The 13315-nt window shown below is 35.2% G+C and overlaps 1 protein-coding gene across 2 annotated transcripts; it reads right to left on the bottom strand.

Annotated features, from left to right (window-relative positions):
• Positions 1 to 16: 16 nt before the first annotated feature.
• On the bottom strand, positions 17 to 9567 carry LOC126817012 (calexcitin-2). 2 transcript variants are annotated; one of them, XM_050543822.2, is made up of 7 exons: positions 9352 to 9567; positions 6211 to 6305; positions 2986 to 3038; positions 2323 to 2460; positions 1991 to 2120; positions 1431 to 1528; positions 17 to 267 (listed from the first exon to the last, which is right to left on the bottom strand). In XM_050543822.2, exons 2-7 carry the CDS (start codon positions 6293 to 6295, stop codon positions 148 to 150), a joined length of 624 nt encoding a protein of 207 aa, XP_050399779.1. In that variant the 5' UTR covers positions 6296 to 6305; positions 9352 to 9567; the 3' UTR covers positions 17 to 147. The 2 variants fall into 2 exon arrangements, with proteins under 2 accessions (XP_050399779.1, XP_050399778.1); XM_050543821.2 differs by lacking the exon at positions 9352 to 9567 and adding an exon at positions 7295 to 7476.
• Between the last annotated feature and the right edge of the window lie 3748 nt (positions 9568 to 13315).

A 13315-nucleotide genomic window follows, 5' to 3' on the forward strand; every position in this document is an offset into this window, starting at 1 on the left:
TGATTTTATAATAACACTTAACATTAAATACATCGATATATAAGTCATTAAAAAAGTCCCAAATTTACATTTTAATTGTACCTTATGGAAAGAAATTGAATAATCAGTGACCTTTGTTTTAAGTTTAGAACAGAGTCACATATAACTTCAGTCATCGAAGGTTAGTTTCCCTGTGATAAAGTTACCTAAAGCACCTGGGTCATTTGAACGGAAGTATTCGGCTGATAAAATTCTGAAATAATCTATGTCAATCTTTTTGTTGTAATTCTGAAAAAAAGGTAGCGACAATAATATAGAAAAAAATCAAATTAGTCTAAATTTGAAATAAAATATTACTAAGGCTATATCATGGATATTGTAAAAAGCAATGGATGCGAACTTCTATTTAAGTTGTAGAGATGTTTAGTGGTTTAACGCTTGCGGGTGAAATCACAGGGTCTGTCATTGAGTCAAGTGGCGTGGTTTCGATTCCCTGCTTGTACGTGACAGGGAATAGGGCCGCTTGTCCAACAAGGTGGGTTTTCTCTGGGTCTCCCGCCCCCGCTAAATACCCCTATGCGTAAGCGAAATATTGAGATAAAATTGAATCATATTATGTAGTCCCAAAATTACCTAGTTTGTGTCGAGTGGATGTTAAACCCTCTCCCTCCTCCATTGATACAAGTATTTGGTACAATATTCAATTCAATACTTCGCTTGCGCGTATGCATTCTGATTAAAATACAGATCTATATTTCGTTTCGGTTTTTTAATACTTTTGATGGCCTACACTACATGAAGATCTGACCAATTGTACTGGAAGGTTGTGTCAGGGTGTCGTACGAGAGGCTTTTGATACTATGAAGCCAGACATTGATTAATCAATCAACGTTGACGTTTCTAGGGATTTACCCAACGTTCCGTGCTGGGCACGCCAAGAACTCCCCGTCACAGACAGTTTTATTGTCTAATTCCTCATATCAACCAGAGCGCCTGTTATATAACAACCCTTCCAGATCCTAGTGTTGTGAAGACAAGTAAAACGAAATTTTGAACTATAAAAAACGAAACGAAATAGTATCTATGTTTTAATCAGACTGGTGCGTATGGTTCTTTATCTGTTACCGGACGACTCGAAAAAAAATCACGTCGTTAGACAGGACGTGATAGCATAATAAACACTTTATCAAATTAGATGGGCTTACCATTTATATGGTGATTCAATGGAGGAGGCGCAAAACATTGAAAAGTGAAGGTATAAATTATAGCGACTGCAAAATTGACTCAGAAGTGGCAACGAAATCCAGTCTCGTTTATGAATTGCATTATACCCTTGACCACCGAGCAGTATTATCTACTCGTCATCTAACAATGACGGCATCAAAAGCTATGCTGAAATTTTGTTTAAATTTTAAGTTTATAGTGAAAATGCTAATTAAACTGGGGCATACCTCTGAAAACATTAAATAAGCTGCTCTGGCGTCTTTGGCTGGAACGCCGAAATCAGAAAGGACATATTCATACTCTTCTAAATCTATCACCCCATCTCCTAACATAAACACAAAAATACATGCTTTCGTCGTTAAAGCTCCAACATGCCAGAATTAAGGTTAAATATGAAGTTTAAGGTCATATATACACAATCTTATTAAGATAAACATTTTGGTCTACAAATCATTGAGATTGATCAACATTGATTTCTTTTGATTTTACACCACCACCTGAATAAATGTAATGTAAATAAACCAATAATATTTCTATAAACAATAATCTGTATATTTCCCTTTTGAAATTTGCGATCTGGTTTGTTGTAACTTTAAAAAAAAGGGCTAGCCGATATTTTACTCTAATATCTCATGTTTTATGGATTTATTGTGTCGCTAAATTATCTCTTCGCCTTTTACCCAGAAATATTTTTGGATCAAGGAGTAAATCAAAGGTGAATTAAAGACCGTATATAATAACACCCCCCCCCCCCCCCAACAGTAAAAATATATTTTTAAAAGAATACCTGTTCTGTCATATAAGTTAAACTTATATAATATATATTTCTCTAACCACGTTGGTACTAAACTAGCCGCATCAACATCTTTCTCGGTTTTCTTCATACATTCATCATTAAAAGATTCCCACATGCGAATCTGAAGAAATGATATAAATAGGTTTTGACGTTTACTATATAATATAATGTATTATTCGTATACTGTTTGCAACGTTCCATCCGAACAACTAGAGCTTACTAGATATAGTATAGAACGAATGAATAATAATAAATATGAATAATATTTTAAATTTATATTTAATTTCATAATTTGATACTTGTATAGTGATAAAACTAATTACCCATTCATCTGTTGTAATAACACCATCACAATTACTATCACCATCATCTTGTAATTTCCTCCATATTTCTATAAATATATCCTGTGTTTGCATATATTTTTCAGTACCGACTTTCCAACCACTTAGTTCACACACTCTCTAAACATTGAGAATTAAACATTTAAACATTTTAAAATCAAAATTGAATGATCCCATCCACCCAACTGTCATTGCAATTATTAGACATTTTCATTAGATTTCTATAACATTCAGTGCATACTGGTATTTTGTGAATGGGTGTTTCGACGTAAAGGACCTTGCCATCCACCATAACATTCTAGATTGATTGTACTATTGTATGTAGCATGGTGGGTGAAGTGTGGGTTGGTTGGGGGCGAGGGCGGGGGGTGGGGGTAACTATAAGGTCTACCATTGAGTCAAGTTGCGTGGTTACGACCCGAAGTTTGCGCGTGGCAATGAATGTCTGCCCAACTCCTGTTTTTTCTTCTGGTCCTCTGGTTTCCCCCCACTGCTTCGGGTGAACATTACCCTCACCTCACCCACTTCTCTACTCGCTATTTCTCGCAATGTTTGTAAACATTGTAATGTTGGAAGTGTGTCACACAAATAAACAGTGGCACGGATAAACATCTACAAGGACGAATAGCTGTAAAGTTAACTCACTTGTCTTGCTAAATCAAAATCTTTCCATTCCAACTTTCCATCTTTATTCAGATCTAAAAGAAATAATTTTTAATTGGTGGCAGTTACGGCTAAATATATTTGTTAAGGCCAGCTCAAATTTCGTTAACGTCGCCAAGACATAAATAAAGTTAGGGGACGTGATTGTTTGCGAGATTGTAGGTTAGGGTAAGCATTAGTTCTAGGTTCTGGGCCCTGTTAGCTAAGCACTAAAATCAATCTAATATTATCCAATCAAATTACTAAAATTTGGATTTTATCTTAGTTAAAATTTCGTGAAACAGGCCCCAGGTTTATAAGGGTTGGGATTAGCGCTAGCCCTGTTTACATCTCGTGACCTTTGAAAATGTTGGCCGTATCAAATAGATCTAACCTGGCAGTTACCGTGCCGATCTGATCCTATTTCATTTCGTTTTTTTATAATTTAACCTGCGTGGAGGGCATCGAAATATAGATGTGTATTTTAATGAGATTGTCGCCGTACACAATACTCCTTAACGCAGAAAGCATGTTTGGTAAATGTTTTAGACTAAAATAAAGTTTTCTGTATCAAGTTGCTCAGACAAGATAATTTTGTCAACCATACGAAAGATTGCACCTTGAGGATTCAAACCCCAGCGCAATTTCTATTAAATCTGAACAGTAAATATACAACACTATTACTTCATAATTATCTGCCGGATTGTTTAATGCATTTTGTTTATCGACTTACATGTATTACGATTGGATTTATTTATTTTCTATAGTGCAACAGCTGATAATGTAGAATATCGATCTACTTATTATAGGTTACTATGATAAATACAATTTTATTTCATTTGAACGTTCCTCGATTAACAGTTATAGCAAGCATTTTAAACACGACCAAATGTAGACACGTTTGAATAAACCCCACAAACCGCAACCTATACATAGAGATTTTATAAAGTTTGGAAAGATTTTAGACTTTATAAACTAAGACAATTAAAAAATTTGTTCCGTTTTTACACGCCCACATTTTCATGTGGAGGTATTATGACGTCGCCCGTATCCGTCCGTCCACAATTTGTTTGTGGACACTCTACAGATCACAATTTTTATACGCCCACATTTTCATGTCGTCTCCCCTGCCTGTCCGCCCGTCCGTCCACAATTGTTTGTGGACACTCTACAGGTCACAATTCTTATCCGATTTTGACGAAACTTGAAATAATATAGGTTTATCTCCAAAAGATCTCGGTTGCTTTCGATATTGGCATGTATCGGATCGAAACTTCATGGGTTATGGCCCCTGATTGTACGGAAAATCACGTTTTTAGCTTGTGAACCCTATAGAGGTCACAATTTTAAACCGATTTTTATGAAACTTGAAATGCATGTTTATAACCCAAAGATCTTGGTTCCTTTCGATATTTGCGCATATCGGATCGTAACTTCCTGAATTATGGCCCCTGATTGTAGTCTTGTAGGGGGTCACAATTATTATCCGATTTAAAAAAAAAAACGTTCGAATATATCACCGTTACACTGTAATGTCGATTGAGTTCAAATTTCATGAAAATCGGATCAAAACTAAAATGACCGCCCCTCGTACGCAAATAGTGTAAACAATATGGCATATCAAGGCTGTGGACCCTCTGGAGATCATAGTTTGGATACGATTTTGATGAGACTTCAAATACATGTTTATAACCCAAATATCTTGGTTCCTTTCGATATTCGCGCATATCAGATCGTTACTTCCTGAATCGCGTTTTTAGATTGTAGTCCTTCTAGAGGTCACATTTTTTATCCAATTAAAAAAAACCAAACCAAAAACGTTTGAATATATCACCGTTACATCCCAATGACGTTTGAGTTTAAATTTCGTGAAAATCGGACCAAAACTGCCGGACAAGATGGCCGCCCCTCGTATGCAAATAGTGTAAAAATATGGTATATTAAAGTTGTGGACCCTTTAGAGGCCACAATGTTGAACCGATTTTGATGAAACTTTAAATTTGTGTTTAAATCACAAAGATCTTGGTTCAGTTTGATAATCGCGCATATCCGAACGTAACTTCCTGGATTATGGCCCCTAATTGTTAGGTAAATCGCATTTTTAGCTTGTGGAGCCGCTAGAAGTCACATTTCTTAAAAACGTTTAAATGTTTCACCGTTACACATCAATGAAGGTTGAGTTCGAATTTCGAAAAAATCTGACCAAAACTGTCTGACGAAATGGCCGACTTTAAAAAAAACCGTTCAAATATATCACCGTTACACATCAATGAAGGTTGAGTTCGAATTTTGTGAAAATCGAACCGAAACTGCCCGACAGAATGGCCGCTCCTTGTACACAAATTGTAATACGAAGTTTGTGGACCCTCTAGAGGTCACAATAAATTGTTGTCCGATTTAGATGAAACTTAAAATATATCTTTATATCCCAAAGATCTCAGTCCATGTCGATATTCGCGCATTTCAGACCATAACTTCTTGGATTATGACCCCTGATTGTACGAAAATTTGTTGTTTTTTTATCTTGTTCTCTATCTATCTCTTGCAAAATGTGGGCGTATCTTGCCTGGGAGCAGCTGTTTTTATTTTTTAAATGGCGGAAATGCGTAAATGAATAGAAGTGAGTAAATTGTGAGTGAAAACAACTGGTAAATTTCTAGCTGCAATGTTTAGCCATGATAATTCCTATCTACGGCTGCAATTGATACACTATTCGAGACTTTGAGCAAGTAAAATTAGGCTCAATTGCAAAATTTTCAACACATATCATCACAGTTTGCAGGGAAATAAGTACTTATGTTACAAATAGTGAAGAGTTGGACACTGAAATCATAATCTTATCTTACCGAACAGTTTTTCTGTATTTTCGAGTGACATGACACCCAGTGATTCTGGTTCGGCGGCCATTTTAAACTGAACAGAAATTCCGCATAGAAGTTGGGTTTAATCAAATCATATAATTATACGATAAGGTTTCACCGTTATTTCAATGGGAATTATCTTATTATATTTAAGTCATGTACAGTACAGTATTATTGGAAATTAAGGGAGTTATGGGCCATACCTTTTTGTAGTCAGTTGACTACAAAACTTGCTCAAAGGAAGGCCTTAAGACGGTCCACTACTGTGGCTGGAGCAAGACGGAAGACGCGGAACCATTTCTAGTAAATTTCGTGTGCTCAAAAACTGAATACCCCCGACAATAAATATCCAATTCATTTTTCTTACCAAAAAATGTATGAAATTCGTGCATTAGCTTCTTTTTCTGGAATTCACTGAGTTCAGGTTTAAAAAACCCAAGTACTCCACCCATTTTTATTGACCTAAAAAGAATAATCAAATAATGGTTTTAAAAGAGAGGTGGGTTTAACGTCTGCACCAACCGGGATAATGAAATCGTGCATTATAAATTGTAATACAGTGTGCTATTTCTGAAATTTTGCCCGGACAGCAAAGAATTCCAACTGTCACGGGTTCTTTTAGGTGCACGATGTTTCGTTATATGCCCATATTAGCTTCCCACCCGAATATAGCCGCTGTTCATTGCCAGACCCTTCGCCCTGCACCACTGACAAGGGGAAATAACGTCGGAAAATCCCAAGGAACTTTCTCGAACAATACTAGGATTGAACCGTGGCCCCCAGTCAAAGTTTTTTTTTAAAATGATATTAATATTATGTAGATTTTATTACATCAGTTTCTTGTTGAAACGTCTAATGTTACTTTAACCCTTTCTTAATATTATGATATCTGCTATATCAATAAACTTCATAAAGATTGTTTTTTGGGGTTTTTTGACGCAAAATACACATAATTTTAGTCATTTCTTTTGAAACTATTTGGAACTTCTATTTACATTGCTATTTATCGTTAACACCCTCTTTTTTGTTTTACTTATTTAATAATTTCATTAAATTATACGGATATGTAAATACACAATGAATGTAGTTAAATTGGCAAACGACATAAAAAGATGGGTCGACAATTTTGAAGAAAGCACGGACTCTGCTTGCAATTTCGGCGAGAAAAATAACCGAATTATTTCGGTAGCCCCTTACGCTTCCCAAACAAGGGTTCGGACATTGACAGTGGAATCGGTTGGACCCGGATTGGAGGAAATGATGGAAACATTATAATATAGATTACTTTGAAAGCAAAAAGTATTTGGCATGTCTAAGATATTTAATCAGCGTATTATTTATTTAATCAGCGTATTATTTAAGTTAAATATCTAGTTATAATATATAATTTTATAACGAGTACTATTTAGCTGAACAATATTATGAAATTGTAAATATAATGACTTACTTACTTTAATAATAAGAATAAGTTCACTAAACACATACTGTCTTTAATGCCTTAAGAGGGAATGGTGATTATACCTCTGAGGTTGTAGGTTACTGTCGTGAATGTGGTTACCATTGAATAAAAGTACATTGCATCCCCAAAATGTTTAAACGTTTTTTTTTAGATTAAAGACCAGACCAAAATGCTAAGTATGGGATTATCAAATCGAAAACAAACGACTTTTAGTTACCGTGCAATGGGCCTAAACCTGTTTGTTACACACTGTAACACAAGCTGTCGTATAACTGCTGGGCAAACAAAATATTCGAAAGAGCGTGAGGAATCCTATTAGATATGCTTCACATGCTTAATAAAATACACATAATCGGCTATATCTCAACATTTGCTTTATCTATGGACGTAAATTTTGAACAAAGATAGTCACCCTAAAAATCAAATCAAGCAGACGTCCAATAATTAGTCTGTATTAATGTCAAACATGTACATTGACCTTACTTGTTTCGTACATAATTATCAAGTATCTCTTCAATGATAGGGCAGCCTGGCAAGGGACAGCGTATAGTCGTTCGGATGATACACAAAAGAAAAATAGCGATCCCTGGTACACATTGGCATGCACGTAACAGAACCCATGACAGTTGGAATTCGAAATAATTTCACTCACAGCACAATGCATGACGTATTCCAGTAGGCCGTTAAATCCTATTTTATTTCGTTTCATTTACATTTATCTCCAAAACTGCCATAGTTGGCAATATAATATGGAAGCGGACGTTAAATAAAGCTATTTGGAGGATTGACTATGTCTCTTTAAAGTATCAACTATAGGTATAAATGTATCATAAGTAAAATATTCAATAACATATGTGGTAAAATAAATCAATAACTTTTATACATTCATGTATTACTAGACTTATTATTATAGTATTTATATTAAACATTTTTCTAAATAATATAAATGAACACATGGTGATAGTGGTATTTAAAATCTAGGTTTATGTAATACAGTAATTTAGTAGAAAAATCATCAGAAATCTGACATTAACATGTTATAACATTTTCTACATGTCATGTTTATGGTTAAGCTTTACGTTTGAAACCATTATTGTCATTTGTTTATAAAAACTAAAATTTACATTTTTAAATTTATTAGAAACTCATACCATGGTAAAACCTGAAATGAAATGAAAGGAAATGTGGTTTAACGTCCTACAGTTCTGCTCCTACTGCATAACTGAACACTGTCATATGCCAACAGTGTGCTTTCAGGGAAATTTTTGCCCGGACAGCAGCGCTATGGTCTACTCTTATATCGAATTCCAACTGCCAAGTGATCTTTTACGTGGCGGCCAGTGTACACGGGACTTCGGTTTTTCGTCCACCAAAACGACTATACAGCTGTCCTTGTCAGACTCTCCGACCTGTACCACTGACGAGGGAACACCACGCCGGAAAATCCCGATGAACTTTCTCGGCCAACAACGACCTCCAGACTAGTGAGTGAGTGTTTTACTCACTTAACCAGCATGGCTCCTATGATAAAACCTATATTATGATATCCCTAGTCAGTATATTTTATATTGTCTTTTCATTATGAATATCATACCTTGAGAACCTCTATTTATAATAGAATGATGTGTTTTATGTAAAACTCATTGTCCTTCTCAGAGATCAGATCTGTGTATAATTAAAGTCTAAATTTAGATCCAGGGGATGGAGATGGTCGACTCTGGGCTTCATGTTTTGAAATTAAGTTCAGACAGTGACAGGTGACGTTAACCGGGTAGATTATACATTCATTTTTTATTGCTTTTCACAAATCTAACAATACATGTAATATAGGTTTCTAACAGTAAGGGCAATGTATTAATACGTGTAAACGGTTATCAGAAAAATAATTTTTTCGCACTTATTTCAAAGTTTTATGATAGCCATGCAATTTATATATGTTTAGCGTGTGCATGTAGACCAATCCCAAAAACATAAATTGCGTTCCTGCACGTGCATATAATATATAATTAAAAACGCTCAAATCAATAACATAATATATAATTTACCCACCTCTGACAAACTTATTTAAATATGTTAATAACAGCAATCCAGATTTAATAATATTACCATCCGCTATTTCCAAAATCCAACATTACGAATCAATTTTTCAATTTTCGTTCTAACTATCAGTCGAATACATATACTTGATACGTATCAATTTGACAGCTGAATTCCTATTTATTATATGATTATCAGTATGATTAATAATATGACCTGGAATATGGCTTATAAGATATATCACGTGACAGTGACAGCTGGTTATATGGTAAACTGATAAGTAAAAATCAGATATACCAACAGTTCAATATCGTATAGTTTGGAACTCAAAACAATCCCGTATTTAATAACTTTATATTGACCTTCAGCTGTTTACACGAATTACCGTTAAGGACGCAAAAAGCGCTTTTGTTGTGTTTCTTTTTAAAAGAAAAAAATCCCAAACTTGCGATGTTTGAGCGTCTAGGTTTTGGAACGGAGCAAAACATGTCTATTCGCTTTCAACATTTAATAGGGCCGAGTGCCACCGCTTTGGCAGAAAGTAGGAAGTAGAGGGGTTTGGTGGCCGAGTGGTCTAGATGTCTGTCTGTCATCGATTCAAGCCACGTGGTTGCTGCGAAAGTACTTTATTATTTATTACGTGCAATAACAGTATTTCATGCTTGTAATTAGAATGATATTTCACCAAACTGGATAGAACTACGACTTCTAACAATGTACTCAGCAGAAATGTGATAGAAAGATAATATATTAGAGACAGTGTAAAAAACCCCACAACTTTTCGTTCCAAGTGCTGCAATGGTCAGAGGGGGATTTCTCGGGCCATTACTTCAGGAAAATGTTATTTATAGCCATTTTCTATATTATGCACTTTGACAACTCTCTTGTACGTTTATTTATTTGCACACTGTAACTAAATGGTTTGTACCGATTACCGTAAATAAGGCTGCAGAAAAGAGGCTAACAAAGTCGATGCTTTGGAATTCTACACCGGTCGGTAATATAGCAATTTTTGATGTGATTTTGACTACACGCAGTTAGCAGTTACAATAATTAAGCTGTTCGAGGGTTTTAGACACGCAGACGCGGACGTATAATGTCGCCACACTTCGGCCAATCCGTCAACAATTAACTCTTGAACGCGATAGGTGCTACAGTTTTAACGGATTTATTTTCAAATGCGGTGTGAAGCATTGTGGTCACGAGATGACCATATTCCTGAAGCAATGGAGAAATCCCTCTCTGGCCATTGCTGGATTAGCTTCTGATACTTGCGCTTTTGAGGGAGTGTGTCTATTCTTCCCGTTCAATCAAATCTATCCCCAAGCACAGCAACATGACAGCCCTTCTTTTAATCGGGGGCCTTCCCTAAAATTTAGGACAGTGATTTAAGGTATTGAAACCGGTGAAAGTGTTGTTCGTCTCAAAACAATATTGTTTACATTATATCTGTGTTGATAGCCTCTTTTGTCACACAATTAGTTTTTCTGCAATATTCTGCTATGCACTGGTTAATTGGGAATAATAAAATCGTGAGTCATGACGTAACGTTATGTGAACACATTAAGTTCCAATTTGGAGCTCTGTTTGGTATTGTTACGCAGTTAGCTATGGTTGTTAATCGGACTATTGACCAGTCATAATTTAGAACAAAAATTTGCTTTCTTTACAGCAGTGAGTAGTGGGATTAGCTCTAATCAAACGAAACACTGGAAGGAGTATGCGAGATGACGAGCCGATCCGTTTTGGAATTACCACCCTTTGTCGTAAACCGTTTGAACGCGAAATGCGATAGCCCTTGCAAAATTCTGCTCTCTTAGAATGAGTCACTCATTTCCCGCCCTCAGCTCTCACCGAAAATGGGCTACCGGAATCTGTTTCATTCAATCATTCTTTAAGTAAAACCCGAAATTAAAAGAAATAAAAAAAAGCACCAGTTCAGATGATAACAATACGTACCAGTTCAGTTTACATTAATAAAACCTGAACTGTATTCAGGTTTGTATAACTAATTGATACGAAATAATACTGGGTAGTCTATTCGACACTGATTTAATGTAAATATATATTTAGCATACACATAAATAAATATATCAATATGTTGAATTATATTAACATGTTAACCGGTAATTAAAATATATGTTTATGCGTTTCCTTTTATTTCATAGCCAATTCATATAATGCTGTCTTCATTCATAAATATTGATTTACTATCAACATTTAGACAGGATGGATTTTGTTGATTTATTAACATTTACAAATATTACGTTTATGAAATTTATAAACGATATTATGTGTTTGGGGACGGAGTTAGATGAGACTTTAACATAGCCTCATGTACCGGTATGTTTACAATCCCCAATTCGTACAATTTTGTAACATCTTAAGAAAACTAAGACAACTGTTTTTGTGATCTTGTTGCCGCCCAGTCAGCCCGCTTTCTTCTGCCGGCCATGATCTACAAAACATCCGGAAAACGACGAAATTTTTTATCAGATACCACATTTACACCATACAATAAACATATATACATGAGTTGGATACTACATGCCGCTTGAAATTATCCGGAAAACAACGACGATTGTATCAAATGCCACAATTACTTCATACAATGGACATGGTTTGAGCCAGTTGCTAAATGCTGCTTGAACAAATTATCGAGAAAACCACGATTTTGTGACCATGTTATTTCTGGTCTTATTAAATTAAGAGTCCAGGTAACTTCTATGTGATTTATTAAACATAGATAACTCAACAAATATTTAAAAGAAAGAGAGAGATCCGATCCGTTTTAATTTATAGCTCACTTTATCTTTGACATACAGTTCTACAAAATATATCATAGACAATAATTATGACACATTGACAATTAAAGTGTAAAACATTGCTCCTAAATTGAAATCTAAAACAATAGTTTGTTTTATAGAGAGTTTGGTCAATGACCAATACTTAATCCCTCCATTGTTAGACTTCGAGGCTTCGTCTAAATTATATCTGACGTAATAGCGTGCGCGCTGTATCATAAAGCCTGTCATTGAGTCAACTGGCGTGGTTTCGAATCCCCAGTTGTACGTGACAAGGAGAAGGGTCGCCTGTCCAACCTCGTGGGTTTTCTCCGGGTCCTCCGCTTTCCTCCTACTGCTAAAGACCCCTACGCGCAAGCGAATTATTGAAATAAAATTAAACCATATGTTAGTCCCGAAATGACCTAGTTTGTGTCGAGTGGACGTTAAACCACATTTCTCTCTCTCTCTCTGACGTAATAGCCAGTGGCTGGTTTAATAAGATTCTATAGCCTAGGGGTCAGGGATTGTAAAGAGTTTTCCTCATGCCAGAGTCTGTTTAATTCAACGCGTATCTTACAGGAGAAATAATTAGGTAAATTAAAACAGATTTAAAATACATTAATGTTGTCAAAGATATGTTTACAAAAATGAGAAATGTAACATTGGGTTTTAATATATAGAACTCATATATGACTTATGTCGGTCATAATTGTATCAAATGACACATGTACGTCATATAATACACACACTTATTGGAGTCAGTTACTAACTGTCGCTTAAACAGGTTACTTTGAAATTATCCTAAACGAGTAAGAAAACGATAATTTTACACTTTTCCTTCAATAATGCAATCCTCAAATATTTATTTAGCCATCGTGGGTTTGTTATTATTATGGACCTTCGCCGTATCACCGACCACTTCCTCGTTCTACCATCAGGGATTCTCTATTATCGTAAAAAATTCGAAGACCTGTTTTTGTTCACTTCTTCATTCAACAACCAAAACGTTTTCATAAAACCCTTTCCCTGTAAGAAAAGAAAATTCTCAAAAATTTGATATTGGATGTTAAAATAATAAGAAGTATATAACATTAATGTGGGTTGGTTTTACCATATTTGGTACTGCATTAGCCAATCTAATGTCAAGATTACATAAATAGTTTTAAATGTATCATTTGGTATCCAGGTGG

The sequence above is a fragment of the Patella vulgata genome, chromosome 3 (genome assembly GCF_932274485.2).
Source record: "Patella vulgata chromosome 3, xgPatVulg1.2, whole genome shotgun sequence".
Taxonomy (NCBI): Eukaryota; Metazoa; Mollusca; class Gastropoda; family Patellidae; genus Patella; species Patella vulgata.

What these genes read in the sequence shown, in the direction of transcription:
- LOC126817012 (XM_050543821.2), bottom strand. Translation starts at nt 7,326, where the DNA reads ATGTGTTTAGTGAACTTATTCTTATTATTAAA. An exon ending in ATTTTGATTTAGCAAGACAA is followed by an intron (nt 2,461 to 2,985) that starts GTGAGTTAACTT and finishes CTCAATGTTTAG; the next exon opens with AGAGTGTGTGAACTAAGTGG. An exon ending in TTATTACAACAGATGAATGG is followed by an intron (nt 2,121 to 2,322) that starts GTAATTAGTTTT and finishes TCATTTCTTCAG; the next exon opens with ATTCGCATGTGGGAATCTTT.